Source organism: Mastomys coucha, unplaced genomic scaffold (assembly GCF_008632895.1).
Source record: "Mastomys coucha isolate ucsf_1 unplaced genomic scaffold, UCSF_Mcou_1 pScaffold23, whole genome shotgun sequence".
In the NCBI taxonomy this organism is placed as follows: domain Eukaryota; kingdom Metazoa; phylum Chordata; class Mammalia; order Rodentia; family Muridae; genus Mastomys; species Mastomys coucha.
The window spans coordinates 67,265,445-67,282,467 of NW_022196906.1; the positions used below are offsets into that span (position 1 = coordinate 67,265,445).

The window sequence follows — 17,023 nt, forward strand, 5'->3', positions numbered from 1 at the left end:
TGCTAATCTTGTTCCCCAGTAGCCTCTCTGCACAGGGATGAAGAGAGCTTGACCAAGATGATGGCCTCTCGGATGGTAGTAGCTACCTCCTTGGAGCATTTAACACCAAAACCGACATGGCATTTGTAGTCCGAAATAGCTACAAAAGTCTTGAACCTGGCCCTCTAGCCAGCCCAAGTCTGCTTCTGCACTGGCAGGATCTTTAGAGTCTCATCCTATAGGGATATACCCAGGAAAAAGCCAATAAGCTCGAATTCCTTAATGGTCAGGGAGAATAGGTAGATCTCCAAGGACTTATCCAGGCAGCTCAGCTTAGTGACAAGGATCTACTCTTGAACTTTACCTCCACGAGCCAGGACCTTGACCCCTGCCCCTAGAAATCTCTGCAGAAGCCCTGAGGCCTCCTAATCACGGGGGTGGGGAGGAGGAAGAGGAGGCTGTTTTGAAGTTTTAAACCATCTCGTTGTATTAACTGTGTAATGATGTGAGATTTGAAGTTATCTCTTCTGTATGTGTACCTATTTGTATATACAAATTATAGCCCTTCAGGATGGGCTTACATGTACTCATTTCAGACCTAGGGTTTGACCAGAGCTGGAAACTTTATAATAATATACTGTCTGTGTACAAATTTCATACAAATTTCCTAGTGTTATACATTCTTAGAGGAAGTCAAGCAAATTTAAATTGAATTTAACATGCAGCTCTCCAGAGGGAAGGTTTATAAATTGTCCTGAATTACTGGGATATCCTTTGCTTCACTTTACCAAAAGTGTATTGAACTAGCACCATGCTGTGTGATGTTGAATTCTGTCACTGTTTGAATTGCTCTCCTTCCTTTGCAGGAGCTATTGTGACAATCTTGGCTACCATCCATTAAGTGCTGCTGACTTTGGAAAAATCATGAAAAACGTCTTTCCAAACATGAAGGCACGCCGTTTAGGCACTAGAGGCAAATCTAAATATCCTTCATCAGAATGCTGTTAGGAATCTCTTTTGGCTCATCTGCTAATGTAGTTCATCTGGCCACTACATTTTGAAATAAGTGTAAATCAACAAATAAACAGCTCAAAGTCCTTAGTAGAATAACTACAAACGCTGTTTCCCCCGCTGTTACCAAACTACATGAGAAGTAGCAAATGATTTCTAAGTTAAGATTCTGGTAGATTGTATCTTTTTATCTTTTTTTTTTTTTTTTTTCGGGGAGGGAAGGGGTTGTGACAGGGTTTCTCTGTACAGCCCTGGTTGTCCTGGAACTCACTCTGTAGACCAGGCTGGCCTCAAACTCAGAAATCCGCCTGCCTTTGCCTCCCAAGTGCTGGGATTAAAAGCATGCACCACCACTGCCCGGCTCTTTTTATCATTTTAAGTTTTGTATTTTATTTATTTTTTATTCATCTTTATGTGTGTATACCACATATGTGTGCATGTGCCCTCAGAGACCAGAAGAAAGTGTTCAATTCCCTGGAACTAGAGTTACAGGTGGCTGTAAACATCAAAGTGTGGGTGCCTTGAACAAATCCAGACTCTCTGTAAGAGTTGCAAGTGCTTTTAAGCACTGAGCCATCGTTCCAGCCCCTTTTATCACCCTTGCTTTTACAGTAAAAGTGCAGAAAGATGTTAGCTTATCTTGTTTCCCTCCTGTAATTCAGAAACATAGAAATCTCCCTGGTTAAAAAATAATTATAATGTTAATAATACACTAAAAATGTTCTTGTCTTGTAATGAAAGACTAGTATTAACTTTTTTCTGCAACCACTAATGCAGGACATAGAAAAGGCCCTTTTTGTATCAGAGAAACAATATATAAGCAAACAGAAGGAGATGAAAATTAAGAATTTATTACAGATTGACCCAAGTGCCCCCCCCACAGGCTGGCCCATGTGGCTGGAAGAAAGACACCCGAGTACCTGCCTTGGCCACAGTGACCTGGGATAGCCAGAAGAAAGACACCCATACCTGCCTTTGGCACCACTACAGTGAAACAATGTGTGATGGAGAGATGGAAGAGAAAGTGAGGCCAAGGGGTTGGTACATTGTGGGGAAAGTGGAAGTAGAGGCTTGAAGGTGATGAGGAATAGGCAAATATATGGGAGGCCATGGTGAGGTCCTTACCTGGGCTGCCACCTAGAGCCATGATCCTGCTGTAGCTGGTGTCTGTGTTGAGATCTGTGGTCCAGGTTACCACCAAAGCAGATGTCTGTGGTCTGGGTTTCCAATAGGGCAGTGGGACATGCTGATCTGAGTGGCCTGTGCTCCTACAGGGAGGGAGCATGTCTGGGTCTATAATTATATGGCAACCAGGGGCCTGTGTTGATGTCCGAGGCCAGTGTTACCACCAAAGCCCATGCAGGTGTCCCTGTTTTAGATTGCTACCTGAGGCACTATGATGAACTGGCCCCACCCCTCACTAGCAGCCTCTAGACTGGGTAGCACAGTAGAGCTGACCCTGAGGACATGAGAGCAGGAGAGTTGACCCTGCCTCTTGCAGGATGTGGTATTGAGTGATCTAGCAAGGGCAGTGCTAGAGAGCTTACTCTGATGGTTCAGTCACTGGAGAAGCTGGTGGGCTAACTAACTCATCTACCTTCCAGGCCCAGATCTACAGCTTTAAGTTGGCCCACCCCAATATCTACTCCATCTATGATCTACTGGAGTCCATGAAATGGCAGGTCCTGCAGATCTAAAGCTGCAGGATCTCTGTGACACAGGATATCTGAAGGGAGTCCCAATAAGGATCCAGTATTGATGATGTAACAGAAGCCAGAGGCCTCAAACCAGACCAATGATTCATTTGCAAGTAAAGATGTGTGGACAAAGAGCATACTGTGGGACACACTGACATACCACAGCTTCCACAACAAGATTTTTTTTTTCTCTTCTAGTTTTCTTTTCAGTGGAGGTTGCAGGGGTAGAAGGTAGATACAAAGGAACAGGGAGATGAGTAGATCAGGGTACATGTTGTTAAATTCACAAATGATCAATAAAAAGTTTAAAAAGAGAACTTACTAAAGGTTTTGCTGCCCCTAGATACTATCTTTTATTAGAAATGCATTCATTTCCTCCGTGCTTAGCTCATGGCCTTTTTAAAGCCTTAAGTTAGCTACTGTGGCAATGGGAGGAAGGCTGCTTTTCTTTCCCTTTTTTTTTTTTTTTTTTTTTTTTTTTTTTTTTTTTTTTTTTTTTTTTTTTTTTGGTTTTTTGGGGTTTTTTTTTGTTTTTTGTTTTGGTTTTTTTGGTTTGGTTTGGTTTGGTTTTTTTGTTTTTTGTTTTTGCTTTTGTTTTTTTCAAGACAGGGTTTCTCTGTGTAGTCCTGGCTGTGCTGGAACTCACTCTGTAGACCAGGCTATCTTCAAACTCAGAAATCCACCTGCTTCTGCCTCCCAAGTGCTGGGGTTAAAGGTGTGCGCCACCACTGCCTGGCTAGAAGGCTGCTTTTCTAAAGGAGTCACAGGTGCACCACTCTAGCCTTGGTTCCTGAATGCAAACAGAAAAGATTTTGATGTGTCTTTGGCATGTTACAAGTGATAATCCTGTATGTTTCAGTGGAAAAAGAAATATAAAGGTTAAAGCCCTTGTGATACTCTTAAGAGTTGTTTTTGTCCCTGTGCCCCAACTCAAGTTTCCTATCCCTTTGCCAGGTTCCTCTCTGGTGATTCTTTCCCTCTGACCTGCTTGTTACTGGTGGCTGGCACTGCATCGTAGGAACATTTGTGCATACTGTTAGAACAGATGAGAGTCCTTTCTTTTAAGACAGTTATACTGAACATTCTACAAGAAGTGTTTAGCTTTGAAAGCATTGAAGTATCCTGAGTTTCTGCTAGTACATTGTGTTTTTATTGACAAATTCCCAAAGTGTATGTTATCTCCTGGTGATTTTATTCTCATTTTATGAACAGTTCCTTCTCAAGTGGTATCTATATAGGCAGCCCACTTAAAGTGGTTTCAACCTTAACTGTTTATCACATATTGCTACAGTGGACTAAGGAAAAAAGCTTTTGTTCATATGCCAACACTGCCCAACCTTGACTTTCATAAAACTGGAGATGGGGTAAGAATTCTACTATTTCTTTTTAATAAAATGAAGTGTGCCTTTAGTTGTATGCATTCTGTATAGTATGTTGGTTAAAATCAGAAACTGAGAACTGTTCTTCCACAAATAAAAAGAAAAGGGAGCAGGGGAAAAACACCCACAATGGCAAAAAGATATTAGTGAATATGACCTATATCACCATGAAATTCAGGAGAGTAAAGACCTAAGATTATTAATATGTAGCTATGTCCATAATATATATTGATGATACTTGTATATATAAGGAAGGAAATGTTGTAGAATAGCTATAGTTTGACCTCTCTAGAAAAGAAAACAGGGAGCTAGAGAGATGGCTCAGTGGTTAAGAGCACTGTTGAGAGCACTGACTGCTCTTACAGAGGTCCTGAGTTAAATTCCCAGCGACCACATGGTGGCTCACAACCATCTGTAATGGGATCTGATGCATTCTTCTGGTGTGTGTCTGAAGACAGCTACAATGTACTCATAAATAAAAATAAATAAATAGTATTTTTTAAAAAATGAAAAGAAAGCAGGGCTACTAAGCAATGTAGTTTTTATTGATACTAGAGAAAGCTTTAGAAATATCAAAAACATCTATTTGTGTCTAGTTGCTGTCTTTTTGTTTTATTTTTGAGACAGCAGCTCTCTATATGGGCCTGTCTGTCCTAGAAATCAAGTCACTATGTGGACCACAGTGGCCTTGAACTCACAGAGATCCACCTGGGTTGGCCTCCCCAGTGCTGGGATTAAAGGTGTGGGATACTGCACCTTGATTTAGCTGCAATTTAATGTGCTGTGTTCACCTGCTCTTGACTGACTGTTCCCTTATAGATTCTCTCTCATGTGCAGAGCGTTACATGTCTTCCAACAGCTTCCCCGTGCTGTTTTCATCTAAGAGATGTATTTTACATCTCCCAATAAGAATACATATCTTCAATGTACCTCTTAATTTCTCTGAATATTATAAGTAGTAGTAGTAGTAGTAGTCATAGTAGTCGTAGTAGTAGTCGTCGTAGTAGTAGTAGTAGTATTTCATAAAGTTAACTTTTCCTCTTTCCTTTGTATAGTTGGAAGGAGTTGAACCATCTGGGCAGCTTCAAAATATTGATGAAGAAGTTATCTCTTCTGCTTGCCGTCTTGTGTGTGAGTGGGCCCAGAAAGTGTTAAGCCAGCCATTTGACACAGTCTTGGAATTAGCCCACTTCCTTGTAAAGAGTCATTATATAGGCACCAAGTCAATGGCAGCTCTGACTGTGATGGCAGCAGCACCGGCAGGTATGGAAACTGACCGCATTGCTATAGTTTGAGCTGGTAGCAAACGGAGAGCTTGGGGACCAGTAAGATGGATGGCATAGTAGGTAAGAGCATTTGCTGCCAAGCCTTATGATGTGAGTTCAAGCCTCAGACACAGAATGATGAAGGATGAAAACTGACTCCCCTCTTGCAAGTTGTCTATGACCTCTACATGCACTTACTGGCACATGTGCACCATAAATAAATGAATCAAGTTTAAAGAATTCATTAATGAAGTAACCAAAGAGCTTCATCATTTAAATATATGTATGAGTCCATTCTTACTTCAGTTCACACTAAATGCAGGTGTTTTTATTAAGCTAATAAAATTGAAACTATATTGTTAACTTGTAGAGCTTAATCTTATACTTTTGTGTGTTGTTCTGCTAGAATAAACTATTTGAATTCCCCTACCATACCTTTTTTATGGCTTTTTTTAAATGTAAAGAATATATGTATTTTTAAGTCTGTATATCTAAATTAGTTAAATGTTAAAAGTAAAATTAGATTAAATTTTAAAATTATGTGCTAGGCTCCTGTCCCAGAAATTAGTCTTGTAAATAAAATGATCCTTGAGCACCATTGACTGATTACCTGGTTTCATATAAAAAAAAAAACTTTACGAAGTGGTACTATAAAAAAGAGCTTTACAGTTGGAGGTGGATGGCAGGGGAATATGGAGTGTAAAAAATAAATTAAAAATAAAAGTAAGTTGTGTGGAGGTGGGCTATACAGAGAAACCCTGTCTTGAAAAAAACAAAAAAACAGAGAGCTTTGTTTTTGGTTGGTTGATTAGTTAGTTGATTGGTTAGTTCATTGTTTTTGAGATGGGGTCCCTCTATAACTAAAGCCCAGGCTGTCCTGAGACTAAACTTAGAAATCCTCCTGCCTCTAGCCCTGGCTGTCCTGGAATTCACTGGAGACCAGGCTAGCTTTGAACTCAGAAATCCGCCTGTCTCTGCCTCCCAAGTGCTGGGATTAAAGGCGTGCGCCACCACCGCCCGGCGAGAATTTCTTTAATGGCCATTTAAGTGATAATTTTAATTCAGAGAAGTTTTTGGAATTGACAACTTTAGCCATTAACATTATTGTTGGAATATCTGATGCATTTCTAATTGAATAGTTGTGTGTATGGTATCAATTATAATGGAAAGTTTTAAATGCCTTAATTCACTTATACGTGACAGATTGTAGAGTAAATAAATTATATTACCTTAGAAAATTGTTTCTGTGAAGAGTAGTAACATGAAACTTGTTCTCCAAGATGTGTCTTCTAAGTTAAATCTAAATATTTTTTAAATCTGCAGAACATTTATCCTGAAGAGGATTACTGTTCATGTTGTACATGAGTGTGTAATCTCTCCTTTTCATTTTATGGCCAGTTGAGAACCATTATCAGCAAAACAGCCTCTCACAGTTGCTAGTCACAACTTATCCTTCCTGAATAGAAACTGTATATGACCAAACCTGACTTTTCACTTAGACACAAGCATGGTATTACCTAGTCATACCAATGTGTGTTGCTAAGTAGCTCACATATATGTTAGCTCCCTTAATTCCCTCAGCAGGCCTATGAAAAAAGTGATGTTCATTCTAGGAAACAGACTCTGGGAGGTGATATAGTTTGTCCTTGGCCAGATAAATAATGCAACTAGGATTTCGATAGTTTGCCTGTCTCCAAAGACCAGGTTACCTCAGTTACTCATACTAACTTCTTATCTTTTTGCAAAACAAGAGTTTAAAGGGCGTGGAGCCTCAGAACACTCTGTAGTCTCTCTCTACTCTCTCCACTGACAGTTGGAAGGGTACCTCTGTGGATGGGGGCTTGGATTTTTTTGTGACGGAAGCTGCATCATCTGTTTCCCATTATTTGCGAAATTGACCAAAAGAGAATGAAGGAATTTTTGAGCCGTAAGTCTAGTAGAGAGATGGCTCAACAGTTAGAGCACATGTTGCTCTTTCAGATAACCTGGGTTCTATTCGCAGAACCCATGCGGCAGCTCACAACCAACTATCTGTAACTCCTGTCCCAGGGGATCCAAAGACCTTACAACCTTTGCAAACATCAGGCACGTGCAGAATACATGTATGTAATAGTACATACATGAAGGCAAAACATTCATACACATAAAATAATAAATAAATCTTTAATATGTACTAAAAATTATATGTGTGAACAGGTGATTTCTATTTTTAGAAGCAACATATGAGAATACAAAATTTTGCCAATTATATCATTACCAAAAACACTTTAAATCTTGAAATATTGTTCTCAACTGTTAGTAAGTTTTTAAAAGAACATTCATGATAAGTTAATTTTCATCCTTTGAAGGCAAATTATTTTTTTATAAGTACTGTGTCCATCTTGAGGACAGGTTGTGTTACAAATGTCCTTTTTGTAAGTCAGCTGCTTGGAAATCATTCCTGTCCAGACACCTGGCAAGAGGACAAGGCAGAAAGCTGTGAGCCATTGGCAGAGGCTTTCCTGGGTGCAGATGCTGGGAGGAAGGCTGGCTGTGACCAAAGCTAAAGGAAGCAGCGAGGCTGAGTTCAAAGAGAAAAACAATAATTACAGGATTTAAAAGAAAAGGAGAGGATCAGAAGATGAAGGATGACCTGCCAGAGTTTGCAGAAGAGAATTCCTGTGCTTTGTTTCTTCCTTGCCTCCCTCCCCCACCAGCACCAAGTTGTAGCTGATGAATGGCAGAGTCTAGCTAGGGACAGAAGGCAAAGTGCAATTTATATCTTGATTTTTCTTTTTTTTTTTTCTGCTATCTTACTACTCTTAAAAAGTTTTCTCAGTGAAGCTTTTCAAAATGCCTTAGCCTTAGTCTTACTAAGAAATTCTGCTTCCTAATTTCTCTAGGTCAGACTGGAATAATCATAAAGTAACAATTAAAATAATGGTTCATATTTTTGTGAATTTCTGGTAAGATTAAAAACATTTTTCCCCCACATAAATTAGGCTATGGAGTGGTTTTAGCAAATATTTATTAGGTTATCCTTATAGGCTAAATATTAAAATTATGAAAATTTATTAATTTCATTTTTATTACAGAAAGGGATAGGAAAATTTGCTGGCAATACAATGTAAAAATGCTCTGTTGGCATGTATTTTTCTTAGTGTTCCAACATTTATGATACAAATAATCTTTTAAAATTGTCTGCCATTGTTTACTTAACTGAAATTGGCCTGGTTAAACCATATTTTAAGATGTTTAACTCTTGTTGACAAAGGTTTATAAATGGAAGTCTGTTACTTTGCTTTGTAAGTTGTGAGTTAGAATGTGCTGGCTTAGGTGCTTTGTCCAGCAGATGGCTACATATTCAAAGAAACTGAGTAATAGGACCTTCCACAAAAGACACGATTTAGTTTTAGCTTTCCTTTGTGTTTATTTTCAGGACTTAAAGGAATTTCCCAGCCTTCTGCTTTTATACCTACAGCTGAAAGTAATTCCTTTCAACCTCAAGTAAAGACTTTGCCATCTCCAATTGATGCTAAGCAGCAGTTGCAACGGAAAATTCAAAAAAAGCAGCAAGAACAGAAACTACAATCCCCATTGCCAGGAGAATCCTCAGCAAAAAAAACAGAAGGCACTACAGCCAATGGAGTGACTAATCTACCCAATGGGAACCCTGCGATCCTTTCTCCCCAGCCCATTGGGATCGTGGTAGCAGCTGTCCCTAGCCCCATTCCGGTAATATTATCACTCGAGTTTAGCCTTATTGAAATGGTAGGAAGTCATTTATTTTATTAAAAGTAGCAGTGAGAAGATGGCAAGGGTCATAAACTGGTTTTATGACCAGACTACCCTTGGTTATTCATCTTTCACTCCGAATGTTTATTAGTAATGAAAAGCAAACTCTAAACTTTACAAAACTGAAGATACAAAGGATGAAGATTTGTAAAGTATGCATATAACCAGTCAGAACTTTAGTAAGAATAAATTCATTAAAAAGTATTTTCAGCCAGGAGGTGGTGGTGCACGCCTTTAATCCCAACACTTGGGAGGCAGAGGCAGGTAGATTTAGATTTCTGAGTTCCAGGCCAGCCTGGTCTACAGAGTGAGTTCCAGGACAGCCAGGGCTATACAGAGAAACCCTGTCTCCGGGAAAAAAAAAAAAGTTTTTTTATCCCTGGCTGGATCAAGAAACTTTTGGGAGCCTAAATGTTTTTCTTAATACTGAACTAGATCATATTGTAATATAGTATTAATAATTGTATACTTTAATGTAGGCCTGCTTCTTTGGGCTTAGGAGTAGAATATTGTTTAGGTCACTACCAGACAACTGACATTATAGTGAAGGGGCTTTTTAAGTGCAAGTGTATCCTCCTGAAGTAAAGTGATAACCTTACATTACTACTGTTATGAATATTAAGGAGATATTTTCTCTTAATTTTTCTTGTTACCAATATTTTCATCATTGCTTTTCCATTAAAATTTTCAATATCTGATGGCCATACTATTTACCTAAGAGCAGATTTCAGGAGGCCTTAGTTTTGACTAGGAGCTCCTTATCCACAGTAGCTAGTTACTAAAGTCCAGGGCAAACCTGAACTGTTTAAGACTCCCCAAGAGTGAGCTGTGCTCTTAGAAAAGATTCTACTAGATACTTTAGAGTTTACCTTTCTTCATAATTGTATCCCTTCTCTCTGTAACCTCTTTAACCCACTCATTAGACAAGTATTTGTCATAGGTATGAAGTATTGTGTTAACTGGGAAGTAAAACTAACTTTTTTCCCACGTGTTACTGTATTTCATAAGTATATTGCTTTGTGGTTATATTTGTTAAAGTATATTTGTGTACAAAATGATCCAAAAGAACACTCTTCTAACATTAAAATGGCCTTTTTTCTTTTAAATTAACACTTAATAAATCCTTTAATACTATACACATGTACTGTTGTATCCTAGACTTATAAAATGGACTTTTGATTTTTACCTTTTTTGCAGGTCCAGCGGACAAGGCAGTTAGTAACTTCACCAAGTCCGATGAATTCTCCTGATGGCAAGGTTCTTCCCCTCAATGTGCAGGTGGTCACTCAGCACATGCAGTCTGTGAAACAGACACCAAAGACTCCTCAGAACGTTCCAGCCAGTCCTGGTGGGGACCGTTCTGCCCGGCACCGCTACCCTCAGATCTTACCCAAGCCAGCAAACACCAGTGCGCTCACCATCCGCTCTCCTACAACTGTGCTCTTTACTAGCAGTCCCATCAAAACTGCTGTGGTACCTGCATCACACATGAGTTCTCTAAATGTGGTGAAAATGACAACAATATCCCTCACACCCAGTAACAATAATGCGCCTCTTAAACATTCTGCCTCAGTCAGCAGTGCTACTGGAACAACAGAGGAATCAAGGAGCATTCCTCAGATCAAGAATGGATCTGTTGTTTCTCTTCAGTCTCCTGGGTCCAGGGCTAGCAGCACTGGGGGAACTTCTGCTGTGGAAGTCAAAATGGAACCAGAAGGTTCATCAGATGAGCATCCACCTCTACAGTGCCAAGAGAACTCTGAGGGGACTAAAGCTCCCCTGACAACATCTAGTGCCCTTTGGGGGCAGAAAAGTAATACAGATGGAACAGTACCAAAACCTTCTAATGAAGGTCTCACTGAAGTGAAAACAACTAAGGTCTGTGACCAGAGGACCAAATGTAAAAGTCGCTGTAATGAAATTCTGCCAGGCATCTCAGCAGGCAATAATCAAAGCACTGTTACTCTCTCGGTTGCTACTCAGAACTTACCTTTCACCAGCACCAGCTCACCATCTAATGGTGACTCAGTAAATAAAGACCCTAAAATATGCACTAAAAGTCCAAGAAAACGACTGTCTGCTACATTGCAAGAGTCTCAGGTGCCTCCTGTAAAGAAACCAATTGTGGAACAGCTTAATGTAGTTACTATAGAAGGTCAGAAACCGGGCACTGTTAAAAAGGACCAAAAGGTTCCACATTCAGGGAAAACAGAAAGTTCAACAGCAGGTGCTCAGATTCCTAACAAAGTGTCAATCAGTGTCAGTTCACAAATTATAGAGGATCAGTCCTTGAACTCTACTCTTGTGGCCAGTGAATCAGTTCTGGAGCAGCAGACTACACCATCATCATCTCCAGATGTAAAAGTAAAACTTGAAGGGAGTGTCTTTCTCTTGGACCATGAGTCAAAATCAGATGGCAGCTTTAATCATAACGAATGGCAACAAGTTACTAAGGATTCTGACTTCATTGCTGCCAGCTGTGAGCAACAGCAAGATATTAGTGTTATGACAATTCCTGAGCATCCTGACATCCATGATTTAGAGAAATCTGTTTGGGAATTAGAAGGGATGCCACAGGACACATACAGCCAGCAGCTACATAGCCAGATATCAGAATCTTCTCTGAATGAAATACAAGCACAGTCTTCAGATCAGTTGCCGTTGCAATCCGAACTGAAAGAGTTTGAGTCTTCTGTTTCCCAGACAAATGAAAGCTACTTTCCTTTTGATGATGAACTTACACAAGATAGCATTGTGGAAGAGCTGGTGCTTATGGAGCAGCAGATGTCAATGAATAATTCACATTCTTATGGTAACTGCTTGGGAATGACCCTTCAGAGTCAGTCAGTAACTCCAGGAGCTCCAATGTCATCTCATGCTTCCAGCACTCACTTCTATCATCCAATCCATAGCAATGGCACTCCAATTCACACACCTACACCTACACCCACTCCTACACCAACTCCAACCCCAACTCCAACCCCAACATCTGAAATGATTGCTGGGTCTCAGAGTCTGTCACGGGAGAGCCCTTGTTCCAGGCTTGCCCAGACAACACCTGTGGATAGTGCTTTAGGAAGTAGCCGACACACACCCATTGGTACTCCTCATTCTAATTGCAGCAGTAGTGTCCCTCCAAGCCCTGTTGAATGCAGGAATCCATTTGCATTCACCCCAATAAGCTCCAGTATGGCATATCATGATGCCAGCATTGTCTCAAGCAGTCCTGTGAAACCAATGCAAAGACCCATGGCCACTCACCCTGATAAAACCAAGCTTGAATGGATGAATAATGGGTATGGTGGGGTTGGTAATTCATCAGTTTCTGGTCATGGCATTCTCCCAAGCTATCAGGAACTAGTAGAAGATCGTTTCAGGAAACCTCATGCTTTTGCTGTGCCCGGACAGTCATATCAGTCTCAGTCCAGACACCATGACACTCATTTTGGTCGTTTGACTCCCGTCTCTCCTGTGCAGCATCAAGGTGCCACTGTAAACACCAACAAGCAAGAAGGGTTTGCAGTCCCCGCTCCTCTTGATAATAAAGGAACTAATTCATCTGCCAGCAGCAACTTCAGGTGCCGGAGTGTGAGCCCTGCTGTCCATCGCCAACGGAATCTTAGTGGAAGCACCCTCTATCCTGTGTCTAATATCCCACGGTCTAATGTAACCCCCTTTGGAAGTCCAGTGACCCCAGAAGTTCATGTTTTCACAAATGTTCACACAGATGCATGTGCCAACAACATAGCTCAAAGAAGTCAGTCAGTTCCGTTGACAGTCATGATGCAGACAGCCTTCCCAAACGCTCTGCAGAAGCAAACAAACAGTAAAAAAATCACTAATGTTTTGTTGAGTAAACTCGATTCTGACAATGATGATTCAGTGAGAGGTTTGGGAATAAACAACGTGCCCTCCAATTATACAGCCCGGATGAATCTCACTCAGATTTTGGAAACTTCCCCTGTTTTTCCTAGTGCCAATTCACAAAATATGATCGATTCCAGCACTTCTGTTTATGAATTCCAAACACCATCTTACCTCACCAAAAGTAATAGCACCGATCAGATCAGTTTTTCTCCTGGAGATAATCAAGCACAATCCGAAATTGGAGAACAGCAGTTAGATTTCAATAGCACTGTTAAAGACCTGTTGAGTGGAGACAACCTGCAAACCAGCCAGCAGCTGGGAGGTCAGGTGGCATCTGATCTCACCAACACTGCATCTGATTTCCCTAGCGACATCAGGTTGTCTTCTGACCTCTCAGGCAGCATCAATGATTTGAACACCTTAGACCCAAATCTACTGTTTGATCCAGGTCGTCAGCAGGGACAGGATGATGAAGCCACACTGGAAGAATTAAAGAATGACCCACTGTTTCAACAGATTTGCAGTGAGTCTATGAACTCTATGACTTCATCAGGTTTTGAATGGATAGAAAGCAAGGACCATCCTACTGTTGAAATGTTGGGATAAATTGTGTTTTATAATATGTAGCACACTGTATCTAAAGACATATGTATTGTATTTGTCTTAATGGAAGTGCCTCCCGCAGCAGAAACACTATTAATTGTGACATTTTAAAAGCGTTTGCTGCAGAAGTGGTTTCTTCTTCAGTAGGAAATGGTTAGACTTGCCTCAGTTCTGGACACGTTTCTGAAGACAGTAGGCTGTAGAGCAAGTATTAGGTTTTAAATTTTATAATGTTCCCCATTTAATCACATTTGCTAGTAAAGAATCCAGCTTTTTATGAGAGCAGTCTGGGTCTTTATTTTGTATAAGTTCATTTTAACTCATCAGTTTATCTACACAGAAATTAAAAGACCATCCATTTTTAGTTGTAGGCTGTTTTGTTGTTGGCATTATCTTTTAGGTATGAAATCATAGCTAAGGTAAACTGTAGGCAAGAGAGTCTTCCTTAAAACAGGGATAATATTCAGGTTATTATAAATATCTAAGCTTGAAACATAAAGCTACTGTAGGGTGAGAAATCTCTGTAGGACTTTCTGGGGCTTCGGTACCATTTACTCCCACAATGAAGGGCTTATGTAGGAGAAGATAATGGAAAATAAACATTAGTTTAAGGAAAGTAAAAGCTGCACTAAAATTTTTAAGAGGAAAACTAGTAGCCATTTATTTGTGACATTGCATTAGTCCAATTTTAGAAGGTGGCTTTTAAAGTGGAGCTCTCCAGCTCATGCACTCTGGCTCCCCCTCTCTTCCTCACCCTATTTCCCCCATCTCCCTTCCCTTCCTATCTTCCCTTCTTTCTTCTTCCCTCCCCTCCCTATCTCTTAAACACACACACACACACACACACACACACACTAGACATTAAGACTTAATAGAAGAAATACAAGCATGTTAGGAAGTTGTCTCGTGTTTTATTATTTGCTTGCTGAGATTGGAGTGTTAGAAGGAAAATAGAGGATTGGTGTTTTTTTGTTTTTTGTTTTTGTTTTTGTTTTTGTTTTTTTGGTTTTTTTTTAGTTTCTTCACCACAGCCCCGTGTACATACTGACATTCTACTGAAGAATTAATTCTTTTTAATGCTTTTCACCATGGTATCCTTCAGTAATCAGCTTTCCTCCTCAGTTTGCTAACTCCTTGGCTTCTCTGAATGTAGTAATGCAGTTTTATCATGGATTAAAACACCAAGCAGGTTAAAATGTTAATGTTAAAAGCCCAGCAAAAAAGCATTTCTTCACTTGATAAAACAAAGGGGATGGTAATAGTACTTGAAGAGAGGAGCGATTTATTACATGCTTAACTTATTTATTGTGATGGACACAGTTGCAAAAGAAGCAAAGCACTCAGGATTTGTTTTAAAGTGTTTCTCTGTGGCTCCCATTTTGTTTTATGAATAGTATTTATGAATTTCATGTTAACACAAAACTAGTAGGCAGCTCAATTTAAGTGAGTTTCAAGAAAATTTTCAAAGAGATATTAAAGTTAACCTTAAGTTTTAGAAGATAACACGAAAGCATTCACTGTACTCTCCTGACTAGCCAAGCTTTTCTTTTACCTTAATTCAAAAATAAATCAGAAGACTACAATCTGAATATTTAACAAATATGATAGAAGAGTTAATTTAATAAGGGTCCGTTCCGCAGATTTGAAAGTAGGGTATTAACATATTCTAATAAATCAATGGTGCTAGAGTTGGCTCAGAGGTTTATCTATGGATATGTCCTAGTTACTGGCATATGTGTGTGTTTGCTGTTAATTTGATTTAATGATTTGTTAGGTTTTTTTCCTTGATAATAGTTATTTCTTCACTGTACATTGAGATACAGCACTACTGCACACCAAAGTATGTAATGCCCAAAGGAAACTGTGTGATTTCTTCTTACAAATGATGGGAGCCTTTCTCAGTGAGATACTCTGAAAAGGAGACTTTGAGGCCATTCTAATCCCTTGTTTACATTGTTAGCTTCCTACTAATATAAAAATAATGGAAATCTTTTTTTGATAAAAAAAAAACAAAAAAGTATAGAGACTGGAGGATTTTTACCCCCGCCCCCTGTACAGTATTGCAGCAAACTCTTCAAATTTGGCTGAATTCGTCCAGCAAACTTTTTGGGGTTCATATATTGCACTAAATTTGTTGAACCTGTGGTAGGCACATCTCTTAGGATAAATGCAACCAGTACAGTCCACAGATTAAAATTTTTAAATGTGTTTCATTATGAAAAGACAAAATATCATCAAAGTGACAGATGAAATTGTCTTATGTAGCAATGTGCACTGATCTCAATGAGATATTTCTATTTCTTATTCTCTTACATGAGAATATTACAGCAGGAAGAATTAAGTTTAGTTTGCTTCACCATGTTAATACATGATCACAAAATGTGCATGAGTGTTCTTGACTTATCTTGTACAGTACTAGGTAATCCTGTAACCACTTTTTTTCCCCTCTTGGCTGTATTGAAACTGGCTCTGTGTTAACCAGGTGAGCATAGTTATTCACAGGTTATTTTGCTTTTTTAATGTTTACTAATTCTGCTTAGTTGTTGAATATGTTCTTTTCTTGGGATTTTTTTTCATTGTTTTGATGTTTAAAACATTTTTGCATACTGTTTCATCATGATAAGACTTCATGAAGTGAATAATTTTGCATATAATTGCAATAAGCACTGACTTTTGAACTGAGAAAGAAGGAGCGTGTTTTGTGCAGTGCATCTGAGGTTCAGATAACAGTCTTGTACTACAGTGTGCTTACTACCCAGAGGTGACAGAGCAAGCCTGTCCCCGTGTGTTTCCTTTAGTGCAGAGTCAGGCCCTGGTGCTTTGTTGTCTGTTGTACCTGCTGAGATTACAGTAGTTGAGCATCGCACAGTAGCATTTCAGTTCTCTTTTTTTATTAAAAGTGCTCAAATTGTTTTTTAAATGTTTTCAAAAACAATTAAAAACATTTTATATTATACTGACTGGATGTTAAGATGATTTATGGGGTGTATTTTTATAGACAATTTGCCATTTTATAAATATGTACAAGATGCTGTATTTTCCTTGAACTGGTGAAATGGGGGAGGGGCATAAAAATGATACTAGGCAAAATGTGCTACATCTCTGCTGATGCAAAAGAAATGCCGGCTGTCTTTCCATTCTCTGAAACACTGTCACTCACTTGAGTTTTGTAGCAAGTGGTACATGACTTAGAGCTTATGTCATCCTAAAGGCCATCTTTTTCTGTTTCATGTGGTATTTGCTTTCAGATGTCAGACTGAGGACTATCTAGGTTGCTGTATTTCAGGAGCATTGAATACAAAAGTGAAAATATCAAATCCCAGATATGTTCACATGTACGAAAATTGTAAGCCAGAACATAGGCCATGGGTCTACATGCAGGCAGAAGATACCAGAAATTTCAGCTACTAAGTCTTGGAACCAGGGTCTAGGATGAAATTTGGTCACT

At 39.4% G+C, this 17,023-nt stretch overlaps 1 protein-coding gene across 4 annotated transcripts in view; it reads left to right on the forward strand.

Annotated features, from left to right (window-relative positions):
* Rfx7 (regulatory factor X7) overlaps positions 1-16,535 on the forward strand; it is an 89,120-nt gene extending 72,585 nt beyond the window's left edge. For all 4 annotated transcript variants that reach the window (XM_031345668.1, XM_031345671.1, XM_031345670.1 and 1 more), the window contains 5 exons: positions 846-962; positions 3,967-4,051; positions 5,122-5,329; positions 8,750-9,045; positions 10,303-16,535. In XM_031345668.1, coding sequence (XP_031201528.1) covers positions 846-962; positions 3,967-4,051; positions 5,122-5,329; positions 8,750-9,045; positions 10,303-13,578 — 3,982 coding nt within the window. In that variant the 3' untranslated portion in view covers positions 13,579-16,535. The remainder of the gene's footprint in view (positions 1-845; positions 963-3,966; positions 4,052-5,121; positions 5,330-8,749; positions 9,046-10,302) is intronic.
* The last annotated feature ends 488 nt before the right edge of the window (positions 16,536-17,023 follow it).